The sequence below is a fragment of the Pleurodeles waltl genome, chromosome 2_1, assembly GCF_031143425.1.
Source record: "Pleurodeles waltl isolate 20211129_DDA chromosome 2_1, aPleWal1.hap1.20221129, whole genome shotgun sequence".
Taxonomy (NCBI): Eukaryota; Metazoa; Chordata; class Amphibia; order Caudata; family Salamandridae; genus Pleurodeles; species Pleurodeles waltl.
This window is the reverse complement of record NC_090438.1, coordinates 581,978,176-581,995,277: the sequence shown is the minus strand read 5'-3', so window position 1 is coordinate 581,995,277 and position 17,102 is coordinate 581,978,176. Positions and strand designations below refer to the sequence as shown.

The following is a 17,102-nucleotide window of genomic DNA, read 5'->3' as shown; positions in this document are numbered from 1 at the left end:
TATCCTGACATAGATGTAGTCTGCTAAATCAACGCCTCTGTTATATCCTGACATAGATGTAGTCTTCCCCATTGAAGCCTGTCCTGTTGCCCTTCTCTAGCCACCTCTTCAGCTCCGCCGTTTGCCATACTGAAGTAGGCATGGAGGAAACCCACCAGCGCCAGTAGCGCCCCTTCTCCCACTAAAGGGATAAATGCCCAGCAGGCTTGCTTAACAGCGTCTGCTGTCAGTGGTACCCGGGAGAAGGTGAAGTACCAGAGGAAAACATGGGTCCGATGCTGATCTCCATCCACCGGACCAGTGCAGCTGACTCTTTGAATACCCTTCTTGAGCAAAAAAATTCTGCTTGGGCTTCTAGGAACTGCAGCCGTCTTTGCAGCTAACTTAGTCCCACACCTTTTTTTTAAAAAGAATTTGGTTAGGATATGTTCAAACACAATTCCTATAGAAATGCATTCTAGAACATAAAGATAATCCTATTAATCCATCCAAGTTCATTCTACCCAAATAAAAAAATAACTTTAAACAGGGTATCACTCTTTAGTGGCAGTAGCGTATTCAACATAATAGCCACAAAATCAGATTTTGAAATTGTGTTATTTCTATGATGTAAAATATTCCAAATTTCGTATTTTAGACATTTGATTCAATCAAGCAGATAATACTGGAGTGGTTTGAGATTTCCATGTGTTGTGATTGTGGCCACAAAAAACAGTTCTCCTTTCAGGGGTTTCAATACTGAACCTAGAGGTATGCCTGCAAAAGAAGTTAACATTTTCGGCGGATATCGAGTATCACAAGTGGGGGACAAGACCAAAACACATGAATCCAAACCAAGATATTACAATTACATTAATATATGTTTGTTTTTTAAGTCGAAATATAGTAAAACACGCACATAGCATAAAGCTGAATAGGGAAGGAGCACAATCGAGCAAACAAATCTGGAGATGTGTATGTGTTATTTAAATACCACAAACCTATTGAGGGAGCAGAAGAGTACATTGGAGGGGTGTTGGCAAGACGACCATAGCTCGTGTACATCAAGTGAGGATTACACTTTGAATTAGGTTTTGTATTGACATTAAGTGATTGGCCCAGTATCGCAAGATGTTGAGCTAAGTTATGTGATTTGAACCTGGGTCCCTAGGTTCTAAAGTTCGCAGCTCTTGCCACTCAGCCACGTTTCACCACACAGGCGACAGCTGGAGTTCATTGTAATGGTACTTGTTTAACTGAATATCGAAATGGCTGAAGTGGACCAGTGCTGATTAGGTCCTGCCGTTTGTAGTTGTCGCATAAACTATGCAAAAAAATGCATTAAACGTCGAGATATGTGCCTAGTTTACTTGTCAAGGCATAAATAGATGTGGAAAAAAAAGTTAACATGAAGCAAGGCCTAGTTGACTGCCAGGTTTCGCCAGACCGTTAACCAGCAGACCAAGTGGAATGAAGTAATTTCGGCTTCACCATTCCTTTGGCGTGAAAATCCTAACATAGCGTCTTGCGGAAGAGGTGAGATAGTGAGGTTGTGCGTTAGCATTGCGTCTTAATGGCTTTCTGTATAATGTTATAGCTGCCTAGTGTTAATACAAGCATCATCCTACACATCTGTAACCTTTAACCCTCCTGAGTAGCACGATGGCTAATTGGGGTTGAAGCGCATAATGAGATGCATACATTTAAACATTTAGAGTGAAAATAAAAAAAAAGTACTCGTTACACTTGAAAAGGGGTACCTTTTACATTCCATAAAATAAGTGGATTACGTTACTAACCTGTTGCACCACTTCAGGCAAGCTGTTGCAATCGCCTGTACCGCACACAGCTGGATTAAGGAATGGCAGTGAGAGGTGTTAACAAATGTTACCTGCCCCTATAAAAATAATGCTAAAACTGTGACAGCAAGTTTGCGCACACATAACTGCAACGTGGCATGTTCATTAACCCACTGAGCTGTCGGGACTAGATACCCGGTGACGTAAGTGACGAAATGCTCATTTAGAGAGATACGTCATTTTTTTCTCAAACAAATGCTTACTGTCAGAGGACACTTCCAGGTTACGGACTCCAGCTAGCGAAAGGGGAGAGAGGCCAAGTAATAGGGAGTGTGGCTGTGTTCGCAGAGCCCAAGAGTAGCATTTCTTGATTTCTGTTCTTCTCCTTATTCGGTAATGGCTAGTTTTTCTGTCTCCATTAATAAACCCGTGAAAAGCATTGAGACACACTTGGAAAAGACCAAGATTTTTTTTCGAACTGTAGACAGTTGCCTATCGCACCAACTGCTTAGCAGGTAGTAGGACCTCGACCTCCTAGGTGTTGCTTGCCGCTCCCCCGCTGCAGATTCTAGTAGTGCAGAGGCACCATCCCAGTCCTCCACCGAACCGGTTCCTCGGTTCAAGCCCAGGTTCCCCCTCCTGTCTGTTTATTGCTTTTGTTGGTTAATAACGTTTGGACAATTATAGAAGTCTTCTGTAATATGTCTGCATCGTACCTGAGGTTGCTTGCTCTTTGCTGTGGGATTTTTTTGTGCTGTTGTTCCTGATCGTTTTTTCATGCGCTGTTTTCCCGCTGTCCAAGCCCTCTGCCCTCCCGTACAGCCCCGCCCTCCTCCCAGGTCTACTTATTGGAGGATACAGTTTAGCCGCATAGCGGCCACATCAGAGGCGCACCAAAGGCAAGCCTGTCTGCACCCGTCTGCTCCCAGACCGCACCAGGAACCCTACACCCCCTCACTCCTACAGGTACTCCGCCACGGTACTCTGTGCCCTGGTCCCCACACACAACAGCTACTGCTGCCTGGCATCACCCAGTTCCACAGCAGGACCTTTCACCTGTAGCCATTGCCGTTTTACTACCACCCCAACACCGATCTCCACCACATCAAACAATGCTGCACCAACCCCAGACCCCAGCACCCCACCGGTCCAACTCAACTGCCTCCTGATTAACGCCAGATCACTCTGCAAACATGCCACTGAAATCTGGGACACCGTCACCCCTGACGTGACCTTCATCACAGAGACCTGGCTCACACTGACATGAGCCCCAGACATCACCACGGCAACCCCCAGCGGCTATAAGATGAAACACTGCGACCGTACCAACAGACACGTAGGGGGGCATCGCCATCATACACAAGGACTTAATAACGTGCACCATCACCAGCGACGACGCAACATCAATTATGGAACACATGAATTTCCATCTTCACGCTGACGTCAAAACCACCATCAAAGGCACTCTCGAATACAGACCACCAGTACCACGAACTGGCTTCAGCAACACCATTGTTGAATTGATCACCCCGCTCGCCGTCAAATCCGAACCCTACTTCTTCCTGGGAGATCTCAAGTTCCACCTGGGCAACTTCACCAACACCACAGACCTCCTAGAAAGACTAGGCAACGTCGGCCTCAACCAGATAGTCACCGACACCACACACAAAGCAGGGCACATGCTAGACCCCATTTTCACATCCAGCAACAGAATCGGATACAGCCACACATTGGAACTCTCATGGACGGATCACTCCATCGTGCACTTCACCCTAATCCAGCCCACCACCCGCAAACAACACAGCACTCCCTACCACAGCTGGAGCAGGTAACTCAGAAGCAATGAACCAATGACCTCAGCATCACTCAGCCCAACTCAGTTACCAAGCAGGACCAAACAGTAGAGAATTTCAGCGCCTGGATCACCAACGCGGCCAACCTAGTTGCCCCCACCAAACAACCTAAGACACACAGACCCACCAAATGAGCCAGCTGATACACACCTGAACCCAGCGCATCAAAACGCAAGTGTAAACAACTAGAAAGAATCTGGCAAACCAGCAGACACCAACCGAGCCATCTACAAACCAGCCCTCAACGACTACCACTGCTGGCTCAATGCGGCAAAAAAGGAGGCCCTGACACACCGGATCAAGAACAGCTCCAACCAAACCAAGGAACTCTTCACCATTGTCACAGAATTCACCTGCCCGTCAGCCACACAGACCTCAATCCCTCCCACACAGGAACTCTATGACACCCACGCTACCCACTTCCACAACAAAATGTAAACTATCTACAGAAACTTTGATCACCAACCCACCAACCTTCTCAGCTTCCCATCAACCACAACCACTAACCACCCACTCACCTTATGAGAACAACTAAGCACACCAACAACCACCCTGATTAGCTCCATCCACTCAGGCGCACCCACCAACCCATGCCCCCACCTAATCTTCAACCTCAGGAGCACCAAGATCAGCCACCAGCTCCTCACCTCCATTACTACAGCCACCTTTCTCAATGCATGGAAACACGTGGAGGTGAGACCCCTCCTCAAGAAACCTTTGGCTGACCCCAGCGACCTCCTCAACAACCGACCCATCTCCCTCCTCCCGTTTCCTGCCAAAGTCCTAGAAAAGGCTATCAACCTCCAACTCACCGATTATTTGGAACAAAAAAAACTGCTGGACCCATCTCAATTGGGCTTCAGAGCCAACCACAGCACCGAGACAGCCCTGATCACTGCAACAGATAACATCCAAGATCTACTTGACAGAGGAGAATCAGCTGCTCTCATCCTCCCAGACCGCTCCACAGCCTTCAACACTGTCTCCTACCACACACTTACCAACTGAACAGGCCAGATTGGAATCACTGATGATGCACTCAGATGGGATGGCTTCCTTCCTCAGGGGACACACCCAGAGAGTCAGCATCCCTCCCTTCACCTCACAACAGAAGCACACCTTCTGCGCAGTACCCCAAGACTCATCCTTCAGCCCAATCCTCTTCAACATCTACATGATACCACTCGCAGACTTTGTCAGATCCCACATCAACATCCTCGCCTATGCTCATGACACACAGCTTATCCCCTCCCTCTAAGAGAACCACACAACGACAAAGACCAAATTCCACAACTGCATGACAAACGGCTCAACTTGGATGAAAAACAACTGCTTGAAACTCAACACAGACAAAACGGAAGTGCTGGTCTTTGGCAGACACACCGCCCTTTGGAATGACTCCTGGTGGCCAGCACATCTCGGACCAATCCCCACGCCAAAAGGCCATGCCCCCAACTTCTGTATCATTCTGGACAGTGAACTCTTCATGAAACAGCAGGTCAGGGCCATCTCCTCAGCCTGCTTCCACACGATCCGCATACTAAGCAGAATTTTCCGATGACTCCCCATTAACACTAGAGAAACTGTAACGCAGACTGTAATCATCAGGTGACTTGACTACGGCAATGCACTCTATACCAGCACCACCATGAACTCATGCAGAGACTCCAGACTACGCAGAACACAGCAGCCAGACTGATTCTCAGCCTGCCCAGATAACACAAATCACCCAGCACCTAACAGACCTCCACGGGCTTCCCTACCAGAAGAGATGCCATTTCAAGCTCCCTACCCATGCCTACAATGCCCTCTACAACCAAGGACCAGCCTACCTGAACCACCGCCTGACATTTCACCCACCTACCAGAAACCTCTGCTCACCTCGCTCTCACTCAGACACCACGCATCCGTGGCAGCTGCTTTGAAGGATACTACTTCACCCACCTCGCCACCAAAGTCTGGAACACCCTCCACCTTCGCACTGCACCCTCGCGGTTACCAATTCAGGAAAGAACTCAAGACCTGGCTATTCGACTGATACCTGCAGCACAGCGTGTGGATACCCCCGGGATGATTAGCCGTGCTATATACCGTATTTATCGGCGTATAACACGCACCGGCGTATAACACGGACCTCTTTTTAAGAGGAAATTTCAGAAAAAAAAACCATTAAATTTTATCGGCGTATAACACGCACACATCATTTGCCCCCTATTTTCAGGGAGAAAAAGTGCGTGTTATACGCCGATAAATACGGTATGTACTACTTGTCTTGATTGCTTGGTACAAACTGTTTGGGGGGAGCAGTTAAATAACTCATTGAGCAATGGTGTGGCTGTGAGTACTGAAAAGAGAAGAGGTCGATGAGAAGTACCTTGAGGCATCCCTGGCTAGACTTGAAATACCATACTGTAACAAAGAGATGACACATAATTACGTCTTTCAAGCAACGCCCACAGACTGTGTAATGGCCAAACTCTGCCTCTCAGGCTGACACCCTTTCTCCTGGAATTCAGGACTACACAGGAAACACTTGTCTTCTGTCCGCCTTGTCCCGGAAGTCTCTGCTCAATTCTCTAATCAGTTTGTACCGCACTAACGACGTGACGATATATGTATGGTAAAATTATGCAAGTGAGTAGTTGTCTCACTATTGCGCCCCTCCACTTTAACTCCCTCACCAATCTAACCAACCCAGCATTTGTTTAATCCCAGACACCCCTATCATTTCCTGTCCCTGTGGAAACCGCTTTGTTGAGTAGGCTAAATTCCCATTTCATGCATACCCATAATGAAATATTCAAATTTACAGTCTTCCTTCCCACAAATGAGTTGCAACCAGAGTATTCTGTGTTTTAAAGGCATGCCCTTGCAAGTATTATTTTTGCCACAATCTCAGACCATGCGGGCCATTCCACGTGTTTTCACGTGGTTGGAGGTCGTGAATTCCACCCAGGGTTGCAGACCAGAAGTATCTGGCTGTTCTTCAGAAAGAAGTTCTGACAAAATGCTTTTAAAACAAACCTCTAATGTATTCAGTATATTTTATCCCATCTTGCGCCTCATACAGGTGGGTATAGGTTTATTTGACTGGGCGTCAGCGTGTGAGTGATAATTCGATTGAGCGTTTGCATGTGTGTTGTGTTCAAAGTGTTCAATTATTTTTGTAGCTACTACACCTTTTTTCTCTCTTCGTAACGTCACCTTTACTTTTTTCATTTAGTAAACATGTTGCACCTTTCCTTTATTATTTTCTAATATATATAATTTCATGGTTGCAGATGCCGGAATTTCAGAAGAAAACGGTCCACATTAAAGACCCAAAGAGAGTGGAAGAAATTATCTGTGGCCTTATCAAAGGAGGTGCATCCAGACTTCAGGTACATTGAAATAGCAGAGTCCAAGCCCCAGCCTAATTAATACAAAGCATGGCCCGAAGCACTATGCCGACTGCGAGGCTGTGTCACTAACCACCTATTCTGTTTAAACAGGTTTAATGCGTAATACACAGGGGGTCAACCGTAGTTCTATTCATCCCTTGCCTCCATACTAGCACACCAGCCACATCTTCCCCTGCTATTGGGGGGAGACTTGAAAGGGGTTCTGGATGCACAACAAAATCGTTCCCACCGCCCACTGCTACGTGCACCAGTTCTTGCGAAATCCAAGGCCCTTAAAGACTGCCAGGATCAATGGTCCATGGCAGACATATGGAGACGGAGCTACCCCCTTATATTACTCCCACGTACACAACATTCACATCGCAATAGATCTTATTGTGGGCACAAGGGGATTAGTATGAGAAAGAATGATTGAATATCTATGCAGGGCCATATCTGACCATAGCCTGCGCAGTGTATGTATCAACTGGGGCAGACAACTGAAACTCATACCAATGTGATGGCTTCAAAGTGCTACACTAATTGACCCTATGTTTCAAGTCACATTGGGTGAGCTCATTGCACATTTCTTAGAGGCAAATGGGAGATCAACCTCCTCGCTACTTCCAGAGTGAGAGGCCTTTAAAGAAGTGGTGCGGGCCACCATATTTGACTGGCTGTGGGGGCGGAGTCTCACATTGCCATGCAGCTGAGGGAGTTGAAGGCACATAATCAGAGTGCTGGAGTGCGACCTAGCGTGGTTAGCTAGCTCAGACGGCAAGGAGTCAACAGCTGTCTAGGGTCAAAGACTCACAGGGGGTCCAACATGATTCCCAAGAGGCAATTAATAAGCTGTTCTAAGAGTACTGTGCCGAACTGTATGTCAGGCAGGAGCACAGTAGTAAGTAAGAAATTGATATATTTCTGGCTCACATCCCACTCCTTTGTATCGAAAGACAAGAATTCTCGACCAACCCGTTTTGTCTCAAAAATAAGATTCCTTATTGTATCTTGCCAGCGGCAAAGTACCAGGCACTGATAGACTTCCACTAGAATTTTATGCTACATTCATGCCCCTGCTGGCACTCACGTTGACAGCACTAAATAAGTTATTTGAACTAGGCTAGTTGTCCCTACTGCCCTTGAACCCTAATTTTCTCTCTTCCTAAAGAGGGAGGATCTGGAAGAGAAAACCACATCGTGCCCCCTCTGCATTCTGAACGTGCACTGTGAAGTATTAGGCAAAATATTGGTCAGCAGACAGCTGCTGCACATGGGAGATCCCAAATGGAGAGACGAATGATCTTCTATTATTATATATATTGAATATGACGATTGATCTCTGACTCATCATAAACGTTCTGGAGGACTGTGGGAGATTATCAGGGTTGAAGGTTAACTGGGGAAAGTCATGTTTCTTCCCACATGACTATAGGAGATTGTATACGGGGCCTTGCCACCTACTGCGAGGTGGGAAAGGACAATGCAAAAGTTGTGGATCTAGAGAGCCAGGGAAGATCCCCCGTCGGACAGCGGTGCATTACTCCTGCGAAATTCACAGACAGTAAGTGCGTGTTGCTGCAAAGAGAGAAGACCAGAGGCCTGAGGAAATTCCCATGTGCCAGGGAATGGGACAAACTAGTATCTCCCTTCTCCTCAGGGACCAATAGTGATGGCAAAACACCTTAAAATAAGCTTGTTCAGTTAAACCTGTGGTTTGGGCTCAGGTGACCACGAGATGCATATGTGCCATAGGCTGAGCCCACCTACATGGACCCATCTCATGCAATTTAAGCGATGTTGGCTCCAGATGTCACTCCTCCTCCCTTCCCTACACATGGAATGTGTTGTGTTCTTCACCCTTTGGCCTGCCTGTCCCATAATAGATAGCAGAGCCTTTCCGACCCTGTTTCACTGACAGACACCATGCACTCCTAACTTGGGCCAGGTCCAACTCAATTTATGGAGACTTTCCTGAGGTTTATATTTTTAAAGGCAATAATGGGCTATTTTGTAGTGGTATTTTGGGTACACTTTGGACGCAATCGCTACATTAACAGGCCGAGATTACATGAATGGGAGACATACTGGGATGTGGATCCAACCGATACTGTAAATGGCCATCTGTCGCACAATGTCAAACAGAACCCTTGATGTATGACTGGAAGTGTATCACAATGTGCACATCTAATGTAATGCTTATTACCTCACAATAGTAATACCACCAACTAGCAACAACTGAAAGTGAAATGTAATTAAAACCCTTTTTACTGTTATCTATTCCATGGAAGACATGGGCTGCAGCACACTCAGGATTTCTAATGTATTAACTATGCCTAAATGTTTGCCCATCAGTCATTGTCTGGGTGAGTAGACGGAGTAGGTACCCCTAATTACCCATAACCCATCATATATCATGGAGGTTTTAGACCAGCTCCGGAACTAGCTGGTTTGTTAAACTTGCTTGTCTTGTTAACTTCTTTCTGAATTTGAGTCAGCATTCCTGCCATAATTTGATAGGGTGATGTTTTGGCAAAATCCTCTATAACTTGTAGCCTTCTAAGATCTGGTTGTTGATAAACGCAGGTTGAGTGGTATCCCACATTGAAGACTTTCAGATAACATTTAAATACTATTCAGGCCTCTCATCACTGACTGTTTGGGCATGGAACATTTAGTCCACCATAAACTCTTTGCTATTCCAATGCCTGACAGATGACCATCAACACCCTGTCACTTAACAAGAGCCTTAACAACGGCCCAGTTACAGATTGACAGGGCCAACCGTGACCCAGCAAGGCCTTGCTTTTACCACATTGACTATGACTGGCTCTAGGAACTCCTACTTAACTGCAAGCTTCCTCTGGCATCCCTGCGGCCTGCTTATGGTACATTTCCCCATCCTCTCTTGCTTCCCCAAGCCCTTGATGATGCCCTACATCTGCTTCTCTTCTCTCCCCAACCAGACAATGTTTTATTTATGCATCCAAATGTTTTCTAAAGTGTGTCCAAGACTCTGAATGGCGCCAGAGTACTCCATTCTGGATTGTAGAAAGAGGAGCAGAATTCACCCATTGCAATAACTGACTCCATTTATCTCACCATCAATCTCTTTTAGTATCACCCTGCAACATGCTCCTCAAAGACCTAGCCCCTGGTCCTGAATGGGGCATATGTAGCATCTTGCTGGACTCCATTCTCTGTTAAAAGGCCCCTAACCCAAAATAAAAATTATTTGAGCACTTGCTCCTGAAATGTGTCAGTGGGCGGGCTTAGCAATCCCTTTATCAGTCAGCATAAAGTATGTTTGCACCACTTTCCTTCGACCTGTTTGCATAGGAATGGCACATGATAATTACAAACTGCTCCATCCTCTTGGGAGATCTGAGCCTATGGACTCGGGACCCTCCAAGCTGTTATGGGAAACCCCTGATGGAGGAAATAACATTCAGTTTCTCTCAATTGGCCTCTGAGTATCAGCCAACCTCAAAACCATAGTACATTTTTAAAAATCTAAATATTAATAGTAGAACGCGAACATGTCCTAGTGTTTAGAGCCCTCACATTTCGGATGTTTATAAACAACAAATTCCGAACTGTACAAAATCTGTCAACAATCAAGAAAACCCTTGAGTGAAGCATATTACAAAATTAGCAAACTTTAGATCCTCTCTCTGATAGCTATATTGCACGAGATCATAATATGCATTTTATTTGCCTTTCTCATTTGCAGATTATCACAGACTTCGATATGACATTAAGCAAATTTTCTCATGCTGGGAAAAGATGTCCAACATGCCATAGTGAGTATCTCTGCATTACTGCATAACACTATCAATAACACACCTTTATTTTTTATAAGTCTTTGGTATTATTTTAGAGAACATAACACAAAAACACACTTATATTTTTTATTAAATATATAAATTATGTAATCTGTACTTTACTGCTGCTGCTAAAATATGTCTGCGAGGAGCACACCTACTAAAGTGATCTGGAGAGTGTTTATTTGGCTGTTGTATATACATTCCTTTCCTGTGGCTTTCCTTCCTTACCCTTGCTTTTCAACTCGACCATCTCTTCGTACCAGCTCTGTTTTCATCTCCCATCCAATGGTGCCATGTACAACTGACTGGCAAACAAAGGTTAGTGTTGTCAAATGGGACCTGGTTCCAAAGAAACACTGACATCTAACTGGCCGCTAAAGTCACTTTGGAGACTTCACTTAAATTGTTCTTAGTGGCGGTTGAGAATAGTGGGATTCAGTTACAAAATGAGGAACTGAGAGAAAGAAGAAGGGTTATTTTGGTAACTGACCCTAGACCCTCAAAATGCTAGTTTGACAGGATTATTGTGCAAGGCCCTTCACCTGGAACCTGGGGCAAAGGGGGTTACAGTAGACATTCATGGAAGTTGTTGTTTACCACTAATGTTCACTCTACCTTAATTGATTAGTTACTCATTTAGCACTCATGACTTTCCATCTGTGGCTTGAATGAGTTGCTGATTTGAAACTCTAGTCTCAAATGTTGTAACAAATTGGTTGTTATTTTCATTAAAGAAAGGTTACAAATTTAAAATATGTTTTAAGTAATGTTCTATTTTTTATGTTCATATCAATAAAAAATGTACCACTTGAAGTCTCTTTGAGTCATAAGAGTGACTTGCCCGCTTCACAATGCCAATACTGTCCTCTCCCCCTCTCACATCCCGTGGCCAGCCCACCCCTCCATTCACATGAAAGATAAAATGATAAAGAAATATTGTTTTATTTTTCAGTCCTGGCTTAGCCAGGGAGGATGACGCTCCTTCGTCATTGCGAAGGAGCCACCCCAGTTTTTACAGTTTGAAGTTTGCCTACTCTGTATCCAACGATTAGCAGATTTTTGTCCATTTAACCCATCTTCTTGGTGAGCTCAGTTTTACTGAAGCTGATTTACCTTTAATCCCCGGGAAGATGTGTTTTATGTCTTTGTTGGTGACCTGGACCTTCTTGTTAACCTCCGTGTGAACTGTTGCCTCCCCATCAGCATTCATTACTGCCTATAGACATGTATCTCTCCTTGATTGTGCTCGATAGTTCACCTTTTCAAGAATCCATCCTAGCACACTGGGACCTTGCTCGCAGAGCAGCATCTCTTGTGGTTCACATGCAAGTCAGTACACATGCTTAACTGTTGTCACTGGAAACAGACCCAAGGATCGAGGCCAGGGGTCTCAACAGAGATAAAAGATTCCCATCTCATTGTGCTTCACTATAGTACTAGAGTCCATTAAAAAAATATTTTATCACTTTCATTTCCTGAGGACAATTATCTGCACCAAAAGCATTCAGGTAAGTATTCCCTAGTCCTGTAGCTATCTTGTTTTGTTTGTAGTTTTTTGTACTCTGTATTTTTTTAATCCCCTTTCAGCCTCAATGAGTTTTACAGAGATGATAGCTGTGGTTGCTCCAGCTGTCTTCTGGCGGGGTGTTCACTTTTTCCTTTCTTGGATAACTGGCTCATCAGCTTGGGCTCTTGTGGAAATAAAAAAACATCTGGCACTTAACTTGCTGCCTATGCAGACTGAGTGTATGATTCAACTTAAAGAAAAATCTTGTTCCTTCATGTTGGATGGAGTATACTCTGGTTGTGTTGTTAACATTTAAAACTGTTCCTAACGTCTTTGCTTCTATGTTCGGAGTCGGAGAATTGTAGACTTTGAACAGCAGCCAACAAATAGAAGTGTAGTTAGTTGGAGACTGTAACGCAGGATTGCAATGGAGATTCACTGTTGAGCTTCCACAGTTTATTCATTTGACGAGGACGATGTTTTAAGAGTGGTGCATTTGAGGGATGTCTATATGTCTCTTAGTGCAGTTATGTGTCACTTATGAACCATAAGAATGGAATTTGGTGATAACTGTAGTTTATTGAACTCCAAAAACAATGATGCAAGAGAAAAACAGATATTATCATTTTAATTACTTATGAATGTTATTTTCTTTTGACAGATATAATTGACAATTGTAAGTTTGTTACAGAGGAATGTCGGAAGAAGGTAACTTTTTTTTTGTATAAACTACAAAAAGCAAATTATATTTTCAGCTTTTTTAATATATGTATTATGGACCATATGCGAAACTGTTCCCATCATGAATGTGAGTGTAAGACCAAACATTTGTCTGAATTCAGTATTCTCCGTTCCACATTTTCTTTACTTTTTTTTTCTTTAGTGAAGACATATGTAAAATCAGAGCACTCTGCTGACTTAGAAAATAAACTTATATTAATATTATCTTTAACACTTTAGAATGCTTACACATCAGACTACATACAGTCATGATTACAGCAAAAACGGACTAAAAATATGCTTTATTCATAAGTATTTATTTTATATTGGTCCATAGACATTACAGTTCTCACGGTGGCTTCTTTAGAAAGGGTTCCAAATTCTAATACGAATGTATTCAACCTCATGCTCTCATTTTTTATCCAAGCGGGTCCACTCAATCTTTTCTTCTGCCAAGATTGATAAAATAAGTACCATAGAGTTTAGTAATATTGTATATCTGTTATTCATCATCACAGTGTCTTTGCATGTGAATGTACACTTTACATGCACACATTGTTTTGTTAGGCTTTAACCCCTTCGCTGCCAGGCCTTTTCCCCCTCCTGTGCCAGGCCGTTTTTTTGCCTATTTGGGGCAGTTCACGCTTAGGCCCTCATAACTTTTTGTCCGCATAAGCTAACCAAGCCAAATTTGCATCCTTTTTTTCCCAACATCCTAGGGATTCTAGAGGTACCCAGACTTTGTGGGTTCCCCTGAAGGAGGCCAAGAAATTAGCCAAAATACAGTGAAAATTTCGTTTTTTTCAAAAAAAATTGGAAAAAGTGGCTGCAGAAGAAGGCTTGTGGTTTTTCCTCTGAAAATGGCATCAACAAAGGGTTTGCGGTGCTAAACTCAGCAGCTTCCCAGCTTTCAGGAACAGGCAGACTTGAATCAGAAAACCCAATTTTTCAACACAATTTTGGCATTTTACTGGGACATACCCCATTTTTGCAATTTTTTTGTGCTTTCAGCCGCCTTCCAGTCAGTGACAGAAATGGGCATGAAACCAATGCCGGATCCCAGAAACCTAAACATTTCTGAACAGTAGACAAAATTCTGAATTCAGCAAGGGGTCATTCGTGTAGATCCTACAAGGGTTTCCTACAGAAAATAACAACTGAAAAAGAAAAATATTGAAATTGAGGTGACAAAAACATCAATTTTTATCTACGTTTTACTCTGTAACTTTTCCCTGCAATGTCAGATTATCGAAAGCAATATACCGTTACGTCCGCTGGACTCCTCTGGTTGCGGGGATATATAGGGCTTGTAGGTTCATCAAAAACCCGAGGAACCCAAAGCCAATAAATGAACTGCACCCTGCAGTGCGTTTTCATTCTATACCGGGTATACAGCAATTTATTTGCTGAAATATAAAGAGTAAAAAATTACTATCAAGAAAACCTTTGTATTTCCAAAAAGGGCACAAGATAAGGTGTTGAGGAGCAGTGGTTATTTGCACATCTCTGAATTCCGGGGTGACCATACTAGCATGTGAATTACAGGGCATTTCTCAAATAGATGTCTTTTTTACACACTCTCCTATATTTGGAAGGAAAAAATGTAGAGAAAGACAAGGGGCAATAACACTTGTTTTGCTAATCTATGTTCCCCCAAGTCTCCCGATAAAAATGATACCTCACTTGTGCGGGTAGGCCTAGCTCCAGCGACAGGAAACGCCCCAAAACGCAACGTGGATACATCGCATTTTTTTTAAAGAAAACAGAGGTGTTTTTTGCAAAGTACCTACCTGTAGATTTTGGCCTCTAGCTCCGCCGGCACCTAGGGAAACCTACCAAACCTGTGCATTTCTGAAAACTAGAGACCTAGGGGAATCCAAGATGGGGTGACTTGTGGGGCTCGGACCAGGTTCTGTTACCCAGAATCCTTTGCAAACCTCATAATTTGGCTAAAAAAACACATGTTCCTCCCATTTCTGTGGCAGAAAGTTCTGGAATCTGAGAGGAGCCACAAATTTCCTTCCACCCAGCGTTCCCCCAAGTCTCTCGATAAAAATTATACCTCACTTGTGTGGGTAGGCCTAGCGCCCGCGACAGGAAACGCCCCAAAGCGCAACGTGGACACATCCAATTTTTTGAAAGAAAACAGAGGTGTTTTTTGCGAAGTGCCTACCTGTAGATTTTGGCCTCTAGCTCAGCCGGCACCTAGGGAAACCTACCAAACCTGTGCATTTCTGAAAACTAGAGCCCTAGGGGAATCCAAGATGGGGTGACTTGTGGGGCTCGGACCAGGTTCTGTTACCCAGAATCCTTTGCAAACCTCAAAATTTGGCTAAAAAAACACATGTTCCTCCCATTTCTGTGGCAAAAAGTTCTGGAATCTGAGAGGAGCCACAAATTTCCTTCCACCCAGCATTCCCCCAAGTCTCCTGATAAAAATGATACCTCACTTGTGTGGGTAGGCCTAGCGCCCGCGACAGGAAACGCCCCAAAGCGCAACGTGGACACATCCAATTTTTTGAAAGAAAACAGAGGTGATTTTTGCGAAGTGCCTACCTGTAGATTTTGGCCTCTAGCTCAGCCGGCACCTAGGGAAACCTACCAAACCTGTGCATTTCTGAAAACTAGAGACCTAGGGGAATCCATGATGGGGTGACTTGTGGGGATCGGACCAGGTTCTGTTACCCAGAATCCTTTGCAAACCTCAAAATTTGGCTAAAAAAACACATGTTCCTCACATTTCTGTGGCAGAAAGTTCTGGAATCTGAGAGGAGCCACAAATTTCCTTCCACCCAGCGTTCCCCCAAGTCTCCCGATAAAAATGATACCTCACTTGTGTGGGTAGGCCTAGTGCCCGTGACAGGAAACGCCCCAAAGCGCAACGTGGACACATCCAATTTTTTGAAAGAAAACAGAGGTGATTTTTGCGAAGTGCCTACCTGTAGATTTTGGCCTCTAGTTCAGCCGGCACCTAGGGAAACCTACCAAACCTGTGCATTTCTGAAAACTAGAGACCTAGAGGAATCCAAGATGGGGTGACTTGTGGGGCTCGGACCAGGTTCTGTTACCCAGAATCCTTTGCAAACCTCAAAATTTGGCTAAATAAACGCATGTTCCTCACATTTCTGTGGCAGAAAGTTCTGGAATCTGAGAGGAGCCACAAATTTCCTTCCACCCAGCGTTCCCCCAAGTCTCCCGATAAAAATGATAATTCACTTGTGTGGGTAGGCCTAGCGCCCGCGACAAGAAATGCCCCAAAGCGCAACGTGGACACATCCAAATTTTTGAAAGAAAACAGAGGTGTTTTTTGCAAAGTGCCTACCTGTAGATTTTGGCCTCTAGCTCAGCCGGCACCTAGGGAAACCTACCAAACCTGTGCATTTCTGAAAACTAGAGACCTAGGGGAATCCATGATGGGGTGACTTGTGGGGCTCGGACCAGGTTCTATTACCCAGAATCCTTTGCAAACCTCAAAATTTGGCTAAAAAAACACATGTTCCTCACATTTCTGTGGCAGAAAGTTCTGGAATCTGAGAGGAGCCACAAATTTCCTTCCACGCAGCGTTCCCCCAAGTCTCCCGATAAAAATGATACCTCACTTGTGTGGGTAGGCCTAGCGCCCGCGACAGGAAACGCCCCAAAGCGCAACGTGGACACATCCAATTTTTTGAAAGAAAACAGAGGTGATTTTTGCGAAGTGCCTACCTGTAGATTTTGGCCTCTAGCTCAGCCGGCACGTAGGGAAACCTACCAAACCTGTGCATTTCTGAAAACTAGAGACCTAGGGGAATCCAAGATGGGGTGACCTGTGGGGCTCGGACCAGGTTCTGTTACCCAGAATCCTTTGCAAACCTCAAAATTTGGCTAAAAAAACACATGTTCCTCACATTTCTGTGGCAGAAAGTTCTGGAATCTGAGAGGAACCACAAATTTCCTTCCAACCAGCGTTCCCCCAAGTCTCCCGATAAAAATGATACCTCACTTGTGTGGGTAGGCCTAGCGCCCGCGACAGGAAACCCCCCAAAGCGCAACGTGGA

At 44.5% G+C, this 17,102-nt stretch overlaps 1 protein-coding gene across 6 annotated transcripts in view; it reads left to right on the top strand.

The window, feature by feature from the left end:
• The window catches only part of NT5C3A (5'-nucleotidase, cytosolic IIIA), a 286,713-nt gene that overhangs the window by 190,913 nt on the left and 78,698 nt on the right, over positions 1–17,102 (top strand). For all 6 annotated transcript variants that reach the window (XM_069215464.1, XM_069215479.1, XM_069215482.1 and 3 more), the window contains 3 exons: positions 6,913–7,011; positions 10,745–10,814; positions 13,007–13,053. In XM_069215464.1, coding sequence (XP_069071565.1) covers positions 6,913–7,011; positions 10,745–10,814; positions 13,007–13,053 — 216 coding nt within the window. The remainder of the gene's footprint in view (positions 1–6,912; positions 7,012–10,744; positions 10,815–13,006; positions 13,054–17,102) is intronic.